At 40.5% G+C, this 17582-nt stretch overlaps 2 protein-coding genes across 14 annotated transcripts in view; one reads left to right on the top strand and one right to left on the bottom strand.

Annotated features, from left to right (window-relative positions):
* mettl27 (methyltransferase like 27) overlaps nucleotides 1-17582 on the top strand; it is a 68169-nt gene that overhangs the window by 50049 nt on the left and 538 nt on the right. The window contains exons 1-7 of one of the 12 annotated variants that reach the window (XM_023962822.1): nucleotides 8700-8817; nucleotides 8994-9060; nucleotides 10073-10197; nucleotides 12787-12915; nucleotides 13009-13144; nucleotides 13344-13439; nucleotides 13520-14368. In XM_023962822.1, coding sequence (XP_023818590.1) covers nucleotides 10084-10197; nucleotides 12787-12915; nucleotides 13009-13144; nucleotides 13344-13439; nucleotides 13520-13743 — 699 coding nt within the window. In that variant the 5' untranslated portion in view covers nucleotides 8700-8817; nucleotides 8994-9060; nucleotides 10073-10083 and the 3' untranslated portion in view covers nucleotides 13744-14368. Of the gene's footprint in view, nucleotides 1-8676; nucleotides 8818-8897; nucleotides 8915-8993; nucleotides 9061-10072; nucleotides 10198-11556; nucleotides 11698-12786; nucleotides 12916-13005; nucleotides 13145-13343; nucleotides 13440-13519; nucleotides 14369-14392; nucleotides 17513-17582 lie in introns of those variants that run through there. The other 11 variants (XM_023962818.1, XM_023962819.1, XM_023962821.1 and 8 more) reach the window with 11 other exon arrangements.
* On the bottom strand, nucleotides 1984-8580 carry LOC101162621 (merlin). Of its 2 annotated transcripts, XM_023962812.1 has the most exons (17): nucleotides 8227-8580; nucleotides 8007-8109; nucleotides 7571-7696; nucleotides 7265-7387; nucleotides 7062-7145; nucleotides 6895-6963; nucleotides 6718-6800; nucleotides 6502-6577; nucleotides 6274-6411; nucleotides 6087-6161; nucleotides 5877-5990; nucleotides 5656-5778; nucleotides 5291-5508; nucleotides 5067-5169; nucleotides 4104-4234; nucleotides 3853-4027; nucleotides 3498-3545 (listed from the first exon to the last, which is right to left on the bottom strand). In XM_023962812.1, the coding sequence occupies exons 2-17, from the start codon at nucleotides 8094-8096 to the stop codon at nucleotides 3498-3500; spliced, it is 1776 nt and encodes a 591-aa protein (XP_023818580.1). In that variant the 5' UTR covers nucleotides 8097-8109; nucleotides 8227-8580. The 2 variants fall into 2 exon arrangements, with proteins under 2 accessions (XP_023818579.1, XP_023818580.1); XM_023962811.1 differs by lacking the exon at nucleotides 8227-8580 and having other exon boundaries at nucleotides 1984-3545; nucleotides 8007-8096.

Below are 17582 nucleotides of genomic sequence, written 5' to 3'. Positions count from 1 at the left end.
CGAGTGTGTGCTGGTTCGCGTGTGTTTGCCCGTGTGCGCGCTTGTCTGCGCGCGCGTGCCCGTTCCGTGCATAAATAGAAACCAACTTACCGGGGGACGTGTTGCCTTTGGATAATTTACATATGAGGAGGGGGGGAGAGAGGGGAAACTAAAAAGAAGAAAAAGATAAAGAAAAACAGAAAGAAACAAACATAACAAGAAAAACAACAGAAACATGAGAGGGGAGAAAACTTAAACTGCTTCAGCGAGATGGAGGTGTGGATGATTGATGAGCCGGTTTCATTCATTCAACACGTTTAGCCGCTGTTTTTTCGGATGTCAGATCTTCAGCAAAGCCAGGGGGTGATCTCCGGGTCTCGGAAGAGCCTTCCATCTACAAAGAGTTTATCCACAGAAACCACGGCTCTAGACCCGTTGGCAAGGTGTTTTTTCCTCAGAGGAAAAAGGATCTTTCGGCGCCGCAGGATCTCAACCGGAAACTGGTCATTGACACTAAAATGTGTCCCCCTCAGTTCCCGGCCGCGACCCTTCACCATCTCCTTTTGCTTGTAGTTGTCAAACTTGGCTACAATCGGTCGCGGACGCTGGTTGTCGGACCTTCTTCCTCCGAGCCGGTGCACCCTCTGGAACGCGATCTTCTGCACCTCCTCCTTGGGGAGTTTCAGGTGGGCTTCCATGAAGCGTTTCACCGTCGCCTCCGGGTCTTCTCCTGCCTCCTCTGGAACCCCCGCGATCACCAGATTGTCCCTCATGCTCCTCGACTGAAGATCCAGGAGGGTTTCCTTGATCGAACGGTTCTCCTCAGAAAGGCGAGCGGTGTCACTGCTCAGGGTTTTGACACTTTCTCTGAGGGCCTGATTCTCCGCTGCGAGCTCCTGCACCTGCTGCTGGCTGAACTCCAGAGACTCTCGCAGGCCTTGGAACTCTCTATGGAGGATCTCCAACAGATTCAAGCGGCCGTCAAGGCTGGAGAGCTTTTTATCAATGGAATCTAAAGCGTCACTGATTCCACTGCCTGGAGAGGAGGCAGCTCCGGGAGAACTTTCTGGTCGGACGCGTTTGGAGGAAGGAGTAGTGGTGTTGGTCTTCCCCATAACGACGGTATTGTAGCAGCCGTCTAAATAATTCTCCAGGTCCTCCAGGCTGTCAAAAGGCTTATTCAACTTTTACAGATGTTAGTTTACCAGCTTAATTGATATGGCAGTAAAATGATATAATAATGAAATGTTTGTTCTGCTACTTACGCACCGCCAAGCTGAGTTGCCACACCGGTCTCGTTGAGTCTCGCGATACTACAGCATCTCTCTCTACAATACTCACTTTGCTCAATTTAAACCATTTTCTTTTTGCTATCTTTTATTGAAAAGCACTTTGACACCACCACAGCATTGTACGTTTCAGAAGAGTCGGGAAAGAGGTTGGTACCAAACAAATATACCAACAAGAAATGGTATATTTGATAACAGTTAGGTTATAGATTTGGTATAATAGGATGAGGAGTCATCTGACAGTTAAAAGGATGGAGATTTGATTTCTAGTCTTTACACTTCTGTGTAAAAAACCCAACATTTATCCCTGTGTGTGCTTGACATAAAAAAAATAATCTAATCAAGAATTGTAAAGACTAAGAGGCGCTTAATGAATAGATCATTCATTTTGGAACAAAAGGACAGAGTGAACTGATCATTTCTATTATAAGCAAAAACACACAATAGAACATTTTAAACAAATATAAAAGAGGTGCAAAGTGTATATTTGTTACAATGAAACAACTTAGTCATATATTTCAGGATGATTTTGGAAATCAAACTTAGGATAGCAGAAGCTACTTTTATGACAATCACACGTACAATGACAAATATATATAATTTATAAAGCATGAAAAATGCTTATAAAACAGTCTTATGTTGTCCTAGGAAGTCATGCAAATGAACTGTGCTGCATTTACTAGAATTATGTGTATTGAGGCTATTTAGACTTAGGTTCAGTTGAAAAGAATTACTCTTTTATTATCCAATACAAGCCTTTGGGAACAAACTCGCATCAAAAAATGTCATCCCATTATATCTGTAGGCAAAGACCGCAGACAAAGTTGATATTAAAAACAAAAACCAGTAAGTAATGGGATTTATTTTTCTTCCTTTTTGATGTAAACACCCTCCAAAATCTTAATATTGGACATAAAAGTGTATGACATTTGTCATTCAGCAAATCTGAGCACAGAAAAAGGATTTACCCCCAAAAGTGAGAGAAACGAGACGTATTTCTGGACGAGTAGAAACGGAAGGTAAATAAAAAATGCAAATGGTTAAAAAATGATGGGAAATAATGTGCTACCATTTATGTTAAATCTCTTTAAGGAGCTGGTTTGAATAAATTAATGTGACTTTCTGAGGTTATATATTTAGAACCCAGTTTCTTCCTTTGAGAGGCCAGTGAGAAATGTAACACAACACAAGAATAATCTGGCTGAAATGCGGCTTTTCAAAACGGGATGAAGTCTTTCTGTGTCAAATGCTCTTTACCCCATGATGCTAAATCCCCCTTTGCAGATACCGTGTAGGTTGAAGTATTTCTTTTTAAACCGTACAATAGAAAACTTCAAATCAAGTTTCTCCAAGGTAGCTATAACTGTTGTTTTTTTTTTCCCCCGGTGCAAAACTCTGTTTATTTAGACTCCTTGCATAAATTCAACATTGGAATTCTTGGGTAGACGACTTAACACTTGATAAATTATAGCTGCAGTGAAAAAGACTAAACCTGAGGAGTGCATCGACTTGAATGTAATGAAAAGGCCCTGTATTCTGCTGGTTATAAAGAGAACCTAAACTCTAAAGTTCCTGTAACCCAACACTAAAGCATGCAAGAAGAAAAATAACAAGTATCCTCAATCACTGTAACAAAATATAAAGTTTAAGGCACATCAGCAGTGTGGAGTATAAAATGTAAATCTAAAAAAAAAAAAAAACACATTAAAGACTGAAATAGTGAAATGCACATCAGTGAGGTGATATGATCGCTCTCTGGAAGCCTATGTGTGATATCAAAAGCAACAAAGAGGGTTAAAAAAACACAAACCCAACACTGCCGTTCACATCAGCTTCTCAAATCTGACATTTAGAGTTCAGTTTTCTCCTTTTTCCTCCAGAAGCTGTTTAGACGATTCTTCCTAAATTAAATGGACACAATTTGAAATTCACTCTGACTTTATAAATCTTTTATGGCATTTATGTTTTATTATTAAAGCAGTCTTTTGACCAGGTGTAGGTCCGATGCATCTTCCATCCACACCAAACAACCTGTCCGTCTTCAGCGCTACATCACGAGTCAGCTTTACTGCTGCGTTAGTCACACACTGGAAGTTCTTTTTGTGTCATACAAACAGAAGAAAAGTGATTTTGAAAGATGTCTGTCGGTTTTTGAAGACAGATTCAGTCAGGTAAAAGCAAGGATGGATGAATTCCAACCGCAGCCACCGCCTTTCGTCCTTAACTTGATCACACTTCCTCAAAAAAGGCCATCTGGGACATGTAGGCAGAATTTCGCTGCAAGACAAACACAGACCATTAAAACAGAAACGTACAAAAATTCGAAACCGTCCCAGCCAAAGAAAATAAGAATTGTGGATAAGAGGCAAACTAACTGCTGCTTTGCCAAAACAAAAGTTGATGCAGATCTTTAATTTATTTGTCAACAAGACAGAAAAAAAGCAGCAGAATTACAAGATTGACAATGATTTCAGCGGTAACTAAATAAATTGCATTTAAAAAACAAAGTTTTATCCATGGTCATTATCAATATGATTTTCAAAATGCATAAAAGTAAATCCAACAAAATGCTAAGAATACATACGTTGCTGTGAGATATGTAGAGGGGGTCCTGCACGTATCCTCTGGCCTCATTGTGAAGGCTGTACATGTTGGCCTGGTGCTGCTGTTGCTGCTCCTCCAGCTTCAAAGATTCGATCTCTGTCTTCAGCTCCTTCAGCTGGTCCTGCAGGTGTTTGCTCTTCTCCATGTACTCCAGTCTGCACGACCGCAAACATGTCAAACGCAGGCTGTGGTTTGAAGGTGCTGCTGCAGGGGCAGGAAGTCCCAGCTCACCTTTCTCTTTCGATCTCCATCGACAGCCGCTTCATGTCGGAATCCTTGAAGTCCAGGCGAGAAGCTGCTGGTTCATAGCCAAAGTCTGCTGGTTCAGGGGGAGCAGGAGGGGTGGAGTACGCCGCTATGAGCTGGAGGACAGGGCAACAAGTGTCAAAGATACATTCAGACAAATAAACCCCATTTTTATACTAGGGTTTTCTACAGAAGAGGATTAAGGCCATAGAAAAAAGAAAAAAAAAGGGCATAGAAAATTCTGATTTTACATGTAACTTCTAAATTCTACCCGCGAACTTACATTTAGTTTTAATTAAACTAAATAATTAATTTAATGAAATGGCAATTTTAGGAAGGTTTAAGCAGCCCATATAAAGGCCAATAAATGTTTTGTTTTTGGTGTCTTTAAGATATTGTTGTGGCTTTTTTCTCATGCAAGACATGTATTAAGAAAATTCAGCTCAAAATTGCATTTGAGTATTTCTGTATTTAAATTGTGTTGATTAAGGAAAGTCTTTGGAAAAAGCATGTAGATATAATGATAGGACACAAGATCTCTGCTCGCTTCCATTCTGATGCATCCACTTATACAGAAATAGATACGTGCACGTCTTTGTTTTCCTCGTCTGAGCTGGAATCTGGCTGAAAACTGTACGGCTGGATAACTCCAACATTGCTGGACCGGACTTTTTAGGTCTGGGGAGTGAGCGGCTGTAAGCTAGCAGTAGAGGGTGTAAACAGATGGATGATGGGAAACGGGGACAGGGTTACTCCAAGCCAACACTCCCACCCACAGTTCAGAGGTGAATTTCTAATGAACTCTTGTCGCTCTGGAGAAACTATGTCCTAGAAAACAATACAGATTTTTTTTTTTTTGTTGAGATGATCGGAATGGGACTTTAAATGTTCCAAAAAAATCTGACCTCACTAATGTGGAGAGATGGGTAATAACATTGTTTTACTTACAGGGTATGTTGTCTTGGTGATCTCCAACAGCTTCTGCTTGGCTCTTCGTTCTGCATCCTTTGCTTCTGTCAGGTCCTGCTTCAGATGATCAGCCTCTTTTAGTCTGGAAACACAGTTATACAAAATTAACGGGACAACACAGTTCATGATTAACAACATAGTTTACAGCTTTGATAGCTATGGAGGAAAATGGAGCTTCTAAATGCAGAGACGTGATTTCAGACCTCCTCTCAGACTGCTCCACCAGCTTTACCGCCAGCTGCTCCGCCTCCCTCATCTTCTGCTCCATCAGCCTTTTCTCCTCCTTCGTCTTCATGGCTGTGACCTCCAACCTCTGTCTTTCTTGCTCTGCTTCAGCGGCCTTGTGAGCCAACAGCTTGGCTTCTTCCTCAGCAATCTGGGCCTTCTCTGCCAGCAGGTCTGCTGTTTCTTCAGATCGCAGCTGCGTGCACAAATTAAAAAAAATATTAATTTCAATTAAAAAATATACATTTAGCATTTTCTGGAGCTATCCCTGTCATTCAAATCATGCACTAACTGTAGCGTTTAAACGATTTAGCAGTTGGGTTAAACGTGACGAAGCTCTCACCAGTGCCTCGTTTGCCAGCCGAGCTTCGTCCTGCAGCTGAAAAAGTCTTCGTTCCATCTCCTCTTTTGCACGTTCTGCTTCTTCTCTCATCTGTTTCTCTCGTGCCAGGATCTGACGCTCCATCTATACAGGGCCACACAAAACAAAGACATTAAATACTTTTGACCGCATTTTGCTTTAAAAAGAAAAAAATCTTGTATCAAACGTCTTCGTCTACAAACCTTCTTACGGGCCTTCTCCTCTTTAGCCTGAGACTTCATCTGTTGCACTTCAATTGAGTCCACCTTCCTCCTCCTCATAAATAGGTCGTGGTTCCCAATGCACAGCTGTAGGATCTAGGCACATTAAAAATATTACATTCAATTTCTTTCTGGTCACTTTGTATTGAAATGTTTTTGCTTTTTTTTTTTTTTTTAAAGCTATAAACCTACAAGCTTGTTGACACGAAGCTGAGACGAGTAGAACTTAAAAACGTCTTTCTTTTTGTCCAGAGGTTTGATCGTAAACTGCAGGCGGAAGAAAGTTCAGATTTTATGAAAGTGCCGTTATTCCAGCAGTTTCGTTAGTTTAATAGCCTGTAAAAATGAGAGTGCGATCAATTTGCCTGATTTTAAACACCTCTTTTTCGCTGTAGGAGATGTTGCGGATTCCGCTCCACGGAAAGGACTTGTTGGGGTTGAGCTTGTTGTTCGGGCTGTAGATGTGAAGCCCCTGAGCATCCACTCCCAGTAACAAGTCTGTGTCCCTCTTATTTTGCTGTTGACGTAAGCCGACATGACAGTCCTGTTTAAAGGTTGCATTTTTAATAGCACCCATGCAAAATGCAGCAGTCACAAACACACTCACGGTAATGTGGAAGTAGCTGACGCCGTACATCTCTAGGTCTTGAGCGATTTTGAGGTATTCCATCTCGGCTTCATCCCTATGGAGACGATAAAAGGGATGAGAGGGATATCACAATATAATACATTTCCTCACACCTGAGTGGCAAAGTGTGAAAGCGCACCTTTTGTAAAGGTGTTAATTTGCCTTTGCATGCTGCTTTTAAACTGTCAGTCTTACCTGGCGATACCTCTGTGCTCAGCGTACCAGGCTGTGATCTTCTCCTCCCACATGTCAGCTGTCATTTGGTATTGCATCAACACCTAAGATGACCCAAACCACTTCGAACATTAAAAACACACAGACACTGACTGATAGTATATGAAAAAAAAAACACCTATTTTCACATAAACTCACCCTTTTTGGCAACAACTCATCTTGTGCCAAGAACCCAGGCTTGTGAAAGTTTGGATCATAATCCCCATACTAAAATAAACATTAAGGAGGAAATAGTCATTACACTATCTTAAAAAAAAGCAGAATACCGGTAATCGAAGAGAAACTGTAATGGACAAAATGCTTACCTTTGCCTGGACAGCATACGAAGCCAACAAAACTGAGGCTTCAGGAGAGCAAAATATCTCCTCGTCTAATATTTGCTTTTTCACCTAAATGAAAATAGCAAAGGTGTTTAAACTGCACAGAAAAGGTATGTGCAGTTACATTTCACGACTTCAATCAAACTGCATATGTATCATATTATTTTGAAAGAAATGCAATAGACTACCTGTAAAAAGAAGAGGTGTTGTGTTATTTCTTGGACCAGTTCCTCCTCTACTTTTTCAGGGAAGAATTTGGCCAAGAAATGAAACATTATGGGAGAGTCTTTTGGAACCTCTTGGTCCAAAACCTCAAGGAAAAAATTAAAGTATATATCTTACTTTTTTTTCTCAAACAGATCAGCTAAAAATGTGCAGCTGACTACAAAAAAAGGTATATTTTCAAATTGATTATTTTCACCTATTTTATGGAAAGTATGGAAAGTTAGAAAACCAAATGATGTCACCTTTTGTACTGCTGTGACCTTGCTTACCCGTTTCTCCTGTTTCAGCCAGGCGTATGTGTCCTTTACTGTGTATCTTAGTCCAAAAAACCAGGTTTCCCTCAAGCCAACAGTGCGGCACACCAAATCAAACAGGTCCTTACCTTTCCATTTCACCTGAAAGAAAGGAACACAAAACATGTCTACATTTTGCGAAAACAGGGCAGAGGCTTTGTTTTGACATCTGCCTAAAAAGGGGGAAACAAAAACATTGGCTGTGTTATGAAATCAGATAATCTTAGTATAATTTAACCATGTGTCTTCCTTACTTAAGTAAACAAGTATTTATTAAGAGCTATATAACTTTGTTAAAGCTACATGCCCAAGAACGTAACATGCATTAAAAGGTAAGGAATTACACAGGGAATGTATGCAGAAGACAAATGTCAATACTTTTCAACGGTTGCTTTCACAACAATGACTGTACCTCACAGCTGAACTCCATTTCAGCATCCATGGTTATGACTTTTACTTTGAAAGTCTTTGGCTGTTTCTTCTTTAATCCAAGGATAGACATGTTGAGTACAAAACTTGATAGTAAAAAAAAAAGTAAAGAAAAAAAATGTGACTCCAGTGGTTGTCGGTATAACTCAAAAGAACAAGAGATATTGTGTTTTTAGAATATTTTTTGTGTAAAAATACCGTACTATTCTACAGAGACAAATGGGAGAACTTTGAATGAGTTAGCAAAGGCACATTTAAAGTGACAAGGCCCTTTAACCAGGAGTAAAGTTAAACTTTGGCCGTCCAAAACCTAGAATCTTGGTGGGGTGGGCTCTTGTGTTGTGACCATACGCTAAGCTAACTTCTTTCGATATTTCCTCAGCTGTGCCACAAAAACTGACGAAAAATATAGTAAAATGAGTGGAACGTTAGAGATGAAGCCATAATTAAACGAACTAAAGATGAACTATTCTTTTAAAAAGTAACACTCTTTCAAACGAGCACTGAAATAACTTTTCTACTGGTAACAGCGGCTAACTAGTTAGCTAACAAATCAGAACGACTTTCCAGAAAACTGTTGTTTTGACTCCTGGCGACTCTACAGGTGGGAAGAAGAACAGCACGTCAGGAAAACCTTACTGCGCATGTCTTTCGGGCATTTTGTGCCATCTTCAATGAGTGTCGGAAATAATTTGTTTACAGTTCTTTTAGGCTTATACTACAATGTAATAAAACAAATCGCTACTGGTTTGGACACATTCAGGAATAAATTGGCCCTTCCAAAACACAAATAGGTAGGTATAAAACACCGAAGCAAATCAAAAAAGAAATATCATACAAATGATAGAAAGTGTTCTTAAACATCTCATTTCCGGACGGCGTTTTCTGAGGGTAAATTCGGGATTGATGAGAGTTTTTAATCGATAGGACGCATAGTCCTAAAATAAGTATTATGGTTATTCTCTCTCAGCTTTGGTAGAAGTGCTAAGTCAAGCGTGAAAATGAAGCACATGGGACTGAAAAGGACTAAGTAGTAGGTAAACACTCATTTATTTTTGTCTTGGTAAAGATAAACTAAAGGGTGGGACGTGTTCATCATGATGATGCTGGAAAAAAGGTGAAACTGAGAACAGGTGATGCTTAAAGTTTGAAGAACCATTTAAGTGAAAGGGAGAAAAAATGTCAAAAGTGTGAGTTCAGTTTTAAGAAAAATATATTTTATTTAATTTTAGAGTATGGGCAAAAACCCCTTCTCCCACTCCAGTACACTAGGTGGCGCACCCTCAACTAAAAACTCCAAAATTCAAACATAAAAAGAGGCTGAAGGAAAACCTAAAACTGTTTGTTGCAGTGGATTTTGATAATTGTCTGTATTTGTTATTTATTCGGATGTTTTGTACGTTTCAAAGAGTAAAACGGCCCATTTTCAAACAGCAAAGCTACCAGATAAAAAGTCTACAAGGTCCAAAAAATTTAAACACTGTTTTGCTAGTAATTCTGGGTGTTTATTTGCAGTAATAACAGGTAGATAATTGTATTTCAAATTAACTTTATTTTATTTTAGTTTCTTTGTACTCTCAAATGAATTTAGCTGTAATTTTATAATCTAAAATGTAAACCCAAGCTGCAAGCCTCTTGCCTTTAGTTTAGAATGTTTTTTTTTATAAATAAAAAGAAGTCTAATTTATCCTCACGAAACTGCATACTTATTTCTGTTTTAACTGCCTTCACAATCATAAAATAATTATGTGATTAATGAATATAAAAATGTGCAACTTCTACCAATTTTACTATTAAACAAATGTATTAAAGTAGACCGTAAGTGTTAAAAGAGGTAGTTTCCCCTGAAATGTTGATCATTTGCTTATTTATTAAATCAGTAGGATAAAGCAAAATGTAATTACAATGTGAAAGGTTCACCTTATCCAAAAGGAAGCAACTGTAAAGGCCTGCTAAAGAGAAATTTGGGTTTTAGATGAGGAATCCTAAACTATTAATGGATGATAATCAGATATTGTTAACTTGCTCCTGTTTTTTTTTTCTGAACAGTATTGTAAACAATGTCTGCCGACCCATTTGAGAATGTAAAAGCAACAATCCTATCTGCTCATGAAAGCACCACACCAAGGGAGAAAGTCAACTTCTACAATTCCTGGGCAAAGAACTATGATCAGGTGAGAATATAACAAAATATTTAGTGGGATGTTTCTCCCCTAGGAGATTTTCTTCTTCCAGTTGTGTAAAGATTATATAACTTTTTTTGTTTTAGCTTTGGTTTGCTTAAGCATTCATTTTGAGTGGGTTTGAATGTCAAACATTTATGAACTTTTATAAATGTTGTCTACTTTTGATGCTAAAGAACGGTTACAATCTTTTTTGTGTCATTTTTTCTTTTTCTGTATAGGTCATACTATCTATTTTGTCATAAATAATACCTTTAAACTAATTTAATTATGACTGTATATGACTGAAAGTGTGCAAAGTCGGTTTATCTTTGCGGCTGCACTGCTGGCAAGCGAGCTGTGGCCCGGACTGTTGCGGAGGCAAAAACTCGGTCCTGGGAGGTTGGTGAGACCATGGGGAAGGACTATCAGTTGGCCTCGAAGAAATTCTGGCAAACCATCCGGCGCCTCAGGAGGGAAAAGCTGTTCTCTACAGGCACCGTTTTTAGTGCAGGTGGGGGGCTGTTGACTTAGACTGGGGACATTTTCGGGCGATGGATGGAATACTACGAGAATCTCCTCAATCCCACTGAGACGCCTTACTTTGAAGAAGCAGAGAATGAGGACTTTGGGGTGAGACTGTCTATTACCCGGGCTGAAGTCACTGAGGTAGTCAACGAGCTCCTCGGTGGCAAGACCCCGGGAGTGGATGAAGTCCGCCCTGAGTACCTCAAGTCTCTGGATGCTGTGGGAGTGTCTTGGCTGACACATCTCTGCAGCATCGCGTGGCAGTTGGGAACTGTACCACTGGACTGGCAGACAGGGGTGGTGGTTCCTCTCTTTGAGAAGGGGGACCGGAGGGTGTGTTCCAACCATAGGGGAATTACACTCCTCAGCCTCCCTGGGAAAGTCTATGCCAGGGCACTGGAGAGGAGAGTCCGTCCGATAGTCGAACCTCGGATTCAGGAACAACAGTGCGGTTTCCGTCCTGGTCGTGGAACAGTGGACCAGCTCCACATCCTATCTAGGGTGCTGGAGGGATTTTGGGAGTTCGCTCATCCAGTCCATATGTGTTTTGTGTATTTGGAGAAGGCGTTTGACCGCGTCCCCCGTGCTATCCTGTGGGGGGTGCTATAGGAGTATGGAGTCCGGGGAGCCTTACTGAGGGCTGTCCGGTCTCTGCATGACCGTAGCAAGAGCTTGGTTCGCATAGCTGACAGTAAGTCAGACCTGTTCCCGGTCCACGTTGGACTCTGGCAGGGCTGCCCTTTATCACCGGTTCTGTTCATATTTTTCATGGACAAAATTTCTAGGTGCAGCCAAGGGCCGGAGGGGGTCTGGTTTGGGGACTACAGGATTTCCTCTCTGCTTTTTGCAGATGATGTTGTGCTGTTGGCTTCATCGAGCCAGCACCTCCAGCGTGCATTGGGGCGGTTTGCGGCAGAGTGTGAAGTGGCTTCGATGAGTGTCAGTACCGCTAAATGTGAGGCCATGGTTCTCGACCGGAGAAAGGTAGTTTGCCATCTCTCGGTGGGTGGAGTGTCCCTGCCCCAGGTGGAGGAGTTTAAATACCTTGGGGTCTTGTTCACGAGTGAGGGAAGACCGGAGCTTGAGATTGACAGGCAGATTGGAGCGGCGTCCGTAGTTATGCGGTCGCTGTATCGGTCCTTTGTGGTGAAGAGAGAGCTGAGCCAAAAAGCAAAGCTCTCAATTTACCGGTCGATCTTTGTTCCAATACTCACCTATGGTCATGAGCTATCTCTATATATATATATGTATATATATATATATATAGGGATTGTGGGAGTTCGCTCATCCAAGCCATATGTGTTTTGTGTATTTATATATATATATATATAATTTTTCTTAACTTTTTTTCTGTATTTGTGCCTTGTTCATGTAATCACGTATAAACTGCTGCTTAACCGACAGTTAATCCAGTAAAAGCATGGAGATCCACATTTTACCATGACATGAAAAATTATACAGAAGCCACAGAGAAAACTGTGGCATTACAGTGCCATCTGGTGGTCAGAAAAGTCCACGGGTTTTCTATGTTTGCCGGATTTTTTTAAATAAAAAGCTCTGTAGTTTCTAAAATTCAGGCAACACATTTGTTAGCATAAAGAAGGTTTCTTCCAACGAAGTTAGTCTTTCAAATTAACTACAATATTATAAATTATATTATATTCTACCTCTGCCGGTTCCAAGCCCGGTTTGAGAAGGTTGCGTCAGGAAGGGCATCCGGCGTAAAACATTGCCAAATTTGCCATGCGACTTGTTCGCTGTGGCGACCCCTGATGGGAGAAGCCGAAAGTGGAAAGAAATTATAAATTATATTATATTATATATATTATAAATTAATATATTATAAATTAATGTCACTTTTTTCAAATGTCATAATGATAATAAGTAAGCATCTTCCCTCGTTTAAATACCGTTTTTTCCCTAAATGTTTTGTTTAGCTCTTTATAGAGGCTTTCATATAAAATTAAAGTTTAACCAAGTAATACATTAGGGAGGTATGGATCAGAACAAGGCCTTTGGGTAAAACAGGGCATGCATTCTCTTTAACATTGTTTTTAATACCTTTCTTTTCAGCATGTAGCTGTTCTGGACTATCGTGCACCAACTCTGGCTGCAGACAGCGTCCTGCCACATTTTAGTGGTTCACGAAAATCAGCTGCTTTATTGGATGTGGCTTGTGGTACCGGACTGGTGGCCAAACAGGTGATTCATTCAGGGTCTGTGAAATCTGAAACCTTTGAGCGGAGAACACAACTTATTTTTGAAAACTATTTTTGTCTTTGTCTGTTTTGGCAGATGAAAAAACATGGATTTGAACTTTTTGTTGGAGTTGATGGAAGCGATGCCATGCTTAATGAGGCAAAGGAGAGCGGATTGTACCAGGACTTGAAACAGTGCCTCCTAGGGGAGGAACCCTTTCCTGCACTGTGGGGTAATCAAATCACGTGTCCTTGTGTCTTTGTTACTTTTTTCAACAGTTTTTCTGTTGCAGTTGTTTTCCGTCTCTGTCCCTCCTGAACAATAAAATAAATAAAAACGACAAATGTATCACAATATATTAGTAATACATGGGAAAAATCTGAACTACACCTTTTTTACCTTGACCTTTTTCCTCTTCCTGTCCCGTGCAGCAGGTTTCTTTGATGTGGTTATGATCGTGGGGGCACTGAGCCTTGGTCAGGTTCCTGTTGCTGTGGTCAGAGACCTGTGTGAGGCCGCCAAACCAGGTGAAGGTTCACCCTTACTCATACTTTATCTCAAATCATGAAATACAATCAACACCTGCCTTTATCTGTCTTTCCACTAGGTGGCCTAATTTGCATGACAACAAGAAGTAACTCAGATAATTTGGAATACAAAACTGCGCTTGAGCGTGAGCTGCAGCAGATGGAGAAAGAAGGCCTCTGGAGTTGTGTGGAGATCACAGAGGTGAAGGACTGGGAGAGAGCTGTGTCAGAACAGGAGGATGGCTACATATCTGGGGTGGTTTACCTCTTCAAAAAAACTATAAACAAAAATACAACACTATGATTCACTCTAGCTTTATTCTCCTAATAATTTGACTTTATTCAAAATCGTTTTTCAGGTTAGTATTTTTAGGCATTGTGACCTTCAACCAATTCACTGTTGCTGTTTATGCAGTCAACGTTTATCCAGAAGAAATGTGAAAGAAAACAAATACGTACGTGAATCTATTTGTCTGCAAGTGGATGCAGGAGGCACCTTATGGCCCGCTTATTATAACTTCTACATCACAACTACAAGCTTTTTCAAATGGCTTTTCTGTCTGCTTCTGATTCATAATGATTTAAAAAAAAGAAAAACTCAGACATGCAATTTTGGGCTTAATTCTCTTTAAATATGTCCTCTGTCATGAAAAAATGCTACAATAACATGTTAAAAACAGCAAAAAACACAATCTTGATGGGAGTGGGCTTTTTAAGAGTCAATATTCTACTTGTTCAACTCGTCTTCACCTAAAAAACGTGGAATTCAACACAAAGGATGTTTTTTCTCTCCTTGGTCAAATCAGCCGTTCATGCAAAGTCAAGATTGAAAAGCTGATAGAAAGCCTCACACTTCATTTATTTGCTTCCTGTTGAGCATCTGGCGTATTTGCAAGGGGGTGACTAAATAAATGAATGTGGACCTCCAAGCACTTCTTTATGCTTCTTTTCAGGGTTCTGGATGTCAGAGTACCCATCAGGCCTCTGCTATGACAAGTACACTGTTATCAAACAGAAATGAAAACAAGAGCCTTCTCTCTGTTTTATGAATAGTTGACTGTTAGATCCTGTTTTTGCAAAACGCATATTATTAAAAGACCTACTTGATATTTGGAGGTCTATGAGATTTTGATTTCTGTTTTCTATTGAGGTGAACTGCAGGCTCATGTAAAAGCCCGGGTGGAAAGTAAGTTTTTGAATTCTAAGAGGAAGGATGATTTTAAAAAAAACAACTTTCCTTTGACTCATTAAGGTTGAGTACAGAAAATTTGAGCAACCTATTAAACAAATCATAAAAGCAAGAAGAAATAAGATAAGATTAAGCTTTATTGTCATTGTACAGTCACACTTGGTACAACAGTACAACGAAATTGCAAACTGTCCCACATTGGTGTAAAGAGAAAGAAGAAAACAACATAAAAAACCTCAATAATACGCACACCAGGTGTATGTACAGAATATACATTCCTCATTCTCCCAGAGAAACTCAACCATGTGTGTGTTCATTAGGGCTATTGCTCTGTTGTAAAAACTGACTCTGAGTCTGTTAGTCCGTGACCTCAGCACCCTCAGTCTTTTTCCAGAGGGCAACCATTTAAACACCTGATGTCCTGGGTGTGTTCAGTCTTTCGTGATGTTGTGTGCCCTCCCAAGACAGCGGGTGCTGTAGAGGTCCTTCAGTGAGGGAAGAGGGTAGCCAATGATCTTTTGGGCAGTGTTTATGACCCTCTGTAGAACCTTCTTGCGTGCCATGGTGCAGCTTGAAAACCACACGGAGATGCAGTAAGTTAGTACACACTCAATGGAGCAACGGTAGAAGGCAACCAGCAGCTCCCTTTTCAGGTTGACCCTCCTGAGGATCCTCAGGAAGTGAAGACGCTGTTGGGTCTTTTTCATTCCCTCTGTAGTGTTTGAGCTCCATCGAAGGTCTTCATCAATGTGCACACCAAGGTACTTGAAGCTCTGCACTCTCTTCACACCCTCCCCATTAATGACAATGGGCTGCAGATCTGACTTCTTCCTCCTGAAGTCCACGATCACTTCTCTTGTTTTTGAGGTGTTTAGGACCAAATTGTTGTCTGCACACCACCCCAACACCCTCTGGATCTCATTCCTGTATGCCGTCTCATCACCGCCAGAGAGAAGCACCACCACAGTTGTGTCATCAGCAAACATGATGACTACATTGTTTGGGTGTGTGCTGAAACAGTCTTACGAGTACAGTGTGTACAGCAGAGGACTTAGCACACAGCCTTGTGGGGAGCCGGTGTTTAAATTCAGGGCTGTGGAGAGTTGAGGACTAGGGGTGTCACGATTCTCCAAATCCTCGATTCGATTTCATTTTCGATTCTAAGGTCACTGTTCGATTCGATTCTCGATTTTTACATTCATTCTTTTTAAAGCACAGATTATCATTTTTTAAGCTAGACTTTAATGCAATAGAATATCTGACCTTTGTTAGCAGTGTATCACACAACATTGTCAAATTTAAAACTTTTATTAACAACATGTTACAATAACATATCTTTAGTCAATTAAAATATAATATAATAAATAAACTGACAAAAAAAATAAAAAAAAGACTGACATCCAGTTTCTCTTTTGTAAGTGCAGTCTTCTTCACAAAGATGACATTCAAGTTCACAACAAAACAAACAAACAATAAAACAGACATGTCCATAGTCTCTGAACAATTAAGTGTCTTAAACTATTTCTGAACAGATGAACATAAACCACACTGATGTATTTTGTAATGTATTTTTTAAATATTTTTTCAAGGTCTGCACAGACCTTCAATAACTGTCTCTTTTACATTATGTACATAGAGGGAATCACCGTAGCTGTGAGATGTGTTCTACTTGGGATTTCGTAGCGAGGCTCTAGAATGCAAATTAAATTCCTGTGACTTAATTTCGATCGATTTCGATTTACAGTCGAAATCGTGACACCCCTATTGAGGACCCTCTCTGACTCTCTGTACTCTGTCAGAGACAAAGCCTCTTATCCAACAGCAAGTGGTGGGAGGAAGTCCAATGAATGTCCAATAATTTTCCTGACAGTCTGTCCGGCAGTATTGTATTAAACGCAGAGCTAAAGTCGACAAAGAGCAGCCTAGCATAACTCCCTTGTGTTTCCAGATGGGAAATGGTGGTGTGTAGCGCTGTGACGACGGCGTCCTCTGACGATCTGTTAGCTCTGTATGCAAACTGTAGTGGGTTGAGTGTGGGTGAGAGATAGGACATGATGTGATGTCGGACCAGTTTCTCAAAACACTTCATTATGACAGGTGTCAGAGCTACCGGTTGGTAGTCATCGAGGCTGCTGATGGAGGTCTTTTTCGGTAGACTGACTACCAGCAATGTAAATTTGTCCTCTGTGTAGAGAACATTTCTAAACCTGAATATCCCCCTATTGAAAAGCCACTCCATTGTGGCTTTTCAATGATACCAAATGTAAAGGGGTGGGGCTCTAGGAATTGTGGGTTTTTGTTGGATAAATACATTAACTACCCAGAGTTTTTCTTCTTCTCTGGTAGTCAGGAGGATATAGGGTGTGTGGAGGTTCTCACTTTGCCCACCCATGTATCAAAGTGTCCTTGGGCAAGACACTGAAACCCACATTGCTCCTGCGGTTACAGGTTGATGGCAGTGTTCAGCAGCAGAGCCGCCGTGTATGTGTGGATGGACAGGGACTGTCTTTAAGGAGCCTTAAGAAGGCAGTAATGGTTATATAAGTATCCACCATTTACCATAAATCCTATATTGGTAACTGCTTTGCAGCATTTTAACTGATCAGATTTTGAAATCACATTAAAAGAAAAATATAAATTGTTCTTTTCTCATAAATGCCATTACATGCAACATGAAACATAGCTGCAGACTTATGATACCAACTGGTTGGCCCTTATTCAAATCCCAGCTTTTTGTCATGGTGCCTCTGGCAGACTCCTCCCCCTCCAGCACTGTTTCACTCTTCTCCTGATTGCCACCAGCTGCTGTCACTCTCCTCATCATCACTTCTGCTCTTAAGGAGCTCCAACGCCTCAAGCCGACGCCAGATCGTTAACCCTTACGGTGACTCGTCTGGTCTTGCTATGCTCTATCTTGTTTTGCTCACGTACCCAACCTAATTCCTATTCTCCTG

The sequence above is a fragment of the Oryzias latipes genome, chromosome 14, assembly GCF_002234675.1.
Source record: "Oryzias latipes chromosome 14, ASM223467v1".
Classification (NCBI taxonomy): Eukaryota; Metazoa; Chordata; class Actinopteri; order Beloniformes; family Adrianichthyidae; genus Oryzias; species Oryzias latipes.
The sequence above is the reverse complement of the archived record's forward strand: the minus strand, read 5'-3'. Positions and strand labels throughout refer to the sequence as shown.

Bases quoted from the DNA above. Each gene is read 5' to 3' on its own strand.
- LOC101162621 (XM_023962812.1), bottom strand. From the start codon at position 8,096: ATGTCTATCCTTGGATTAAAGAAGAAACAGCCAAAGACTTTCAAAGTA. The intron at 6,162-6,273 runs GTGTTTAAAATC...TTCCGCCTGCAG, and splicing joins TCTCCTACAGCGAAAAAGAG to TTTACGATCAAACCTCTGGA. The intron at 5,991-6,086 runs GTAGGTTTATAG...TAATGTGCCTAG, and splicing joins AGCTTCGTGTCAACAAGCTT to ATCCTACAGCTGTGCATTGG.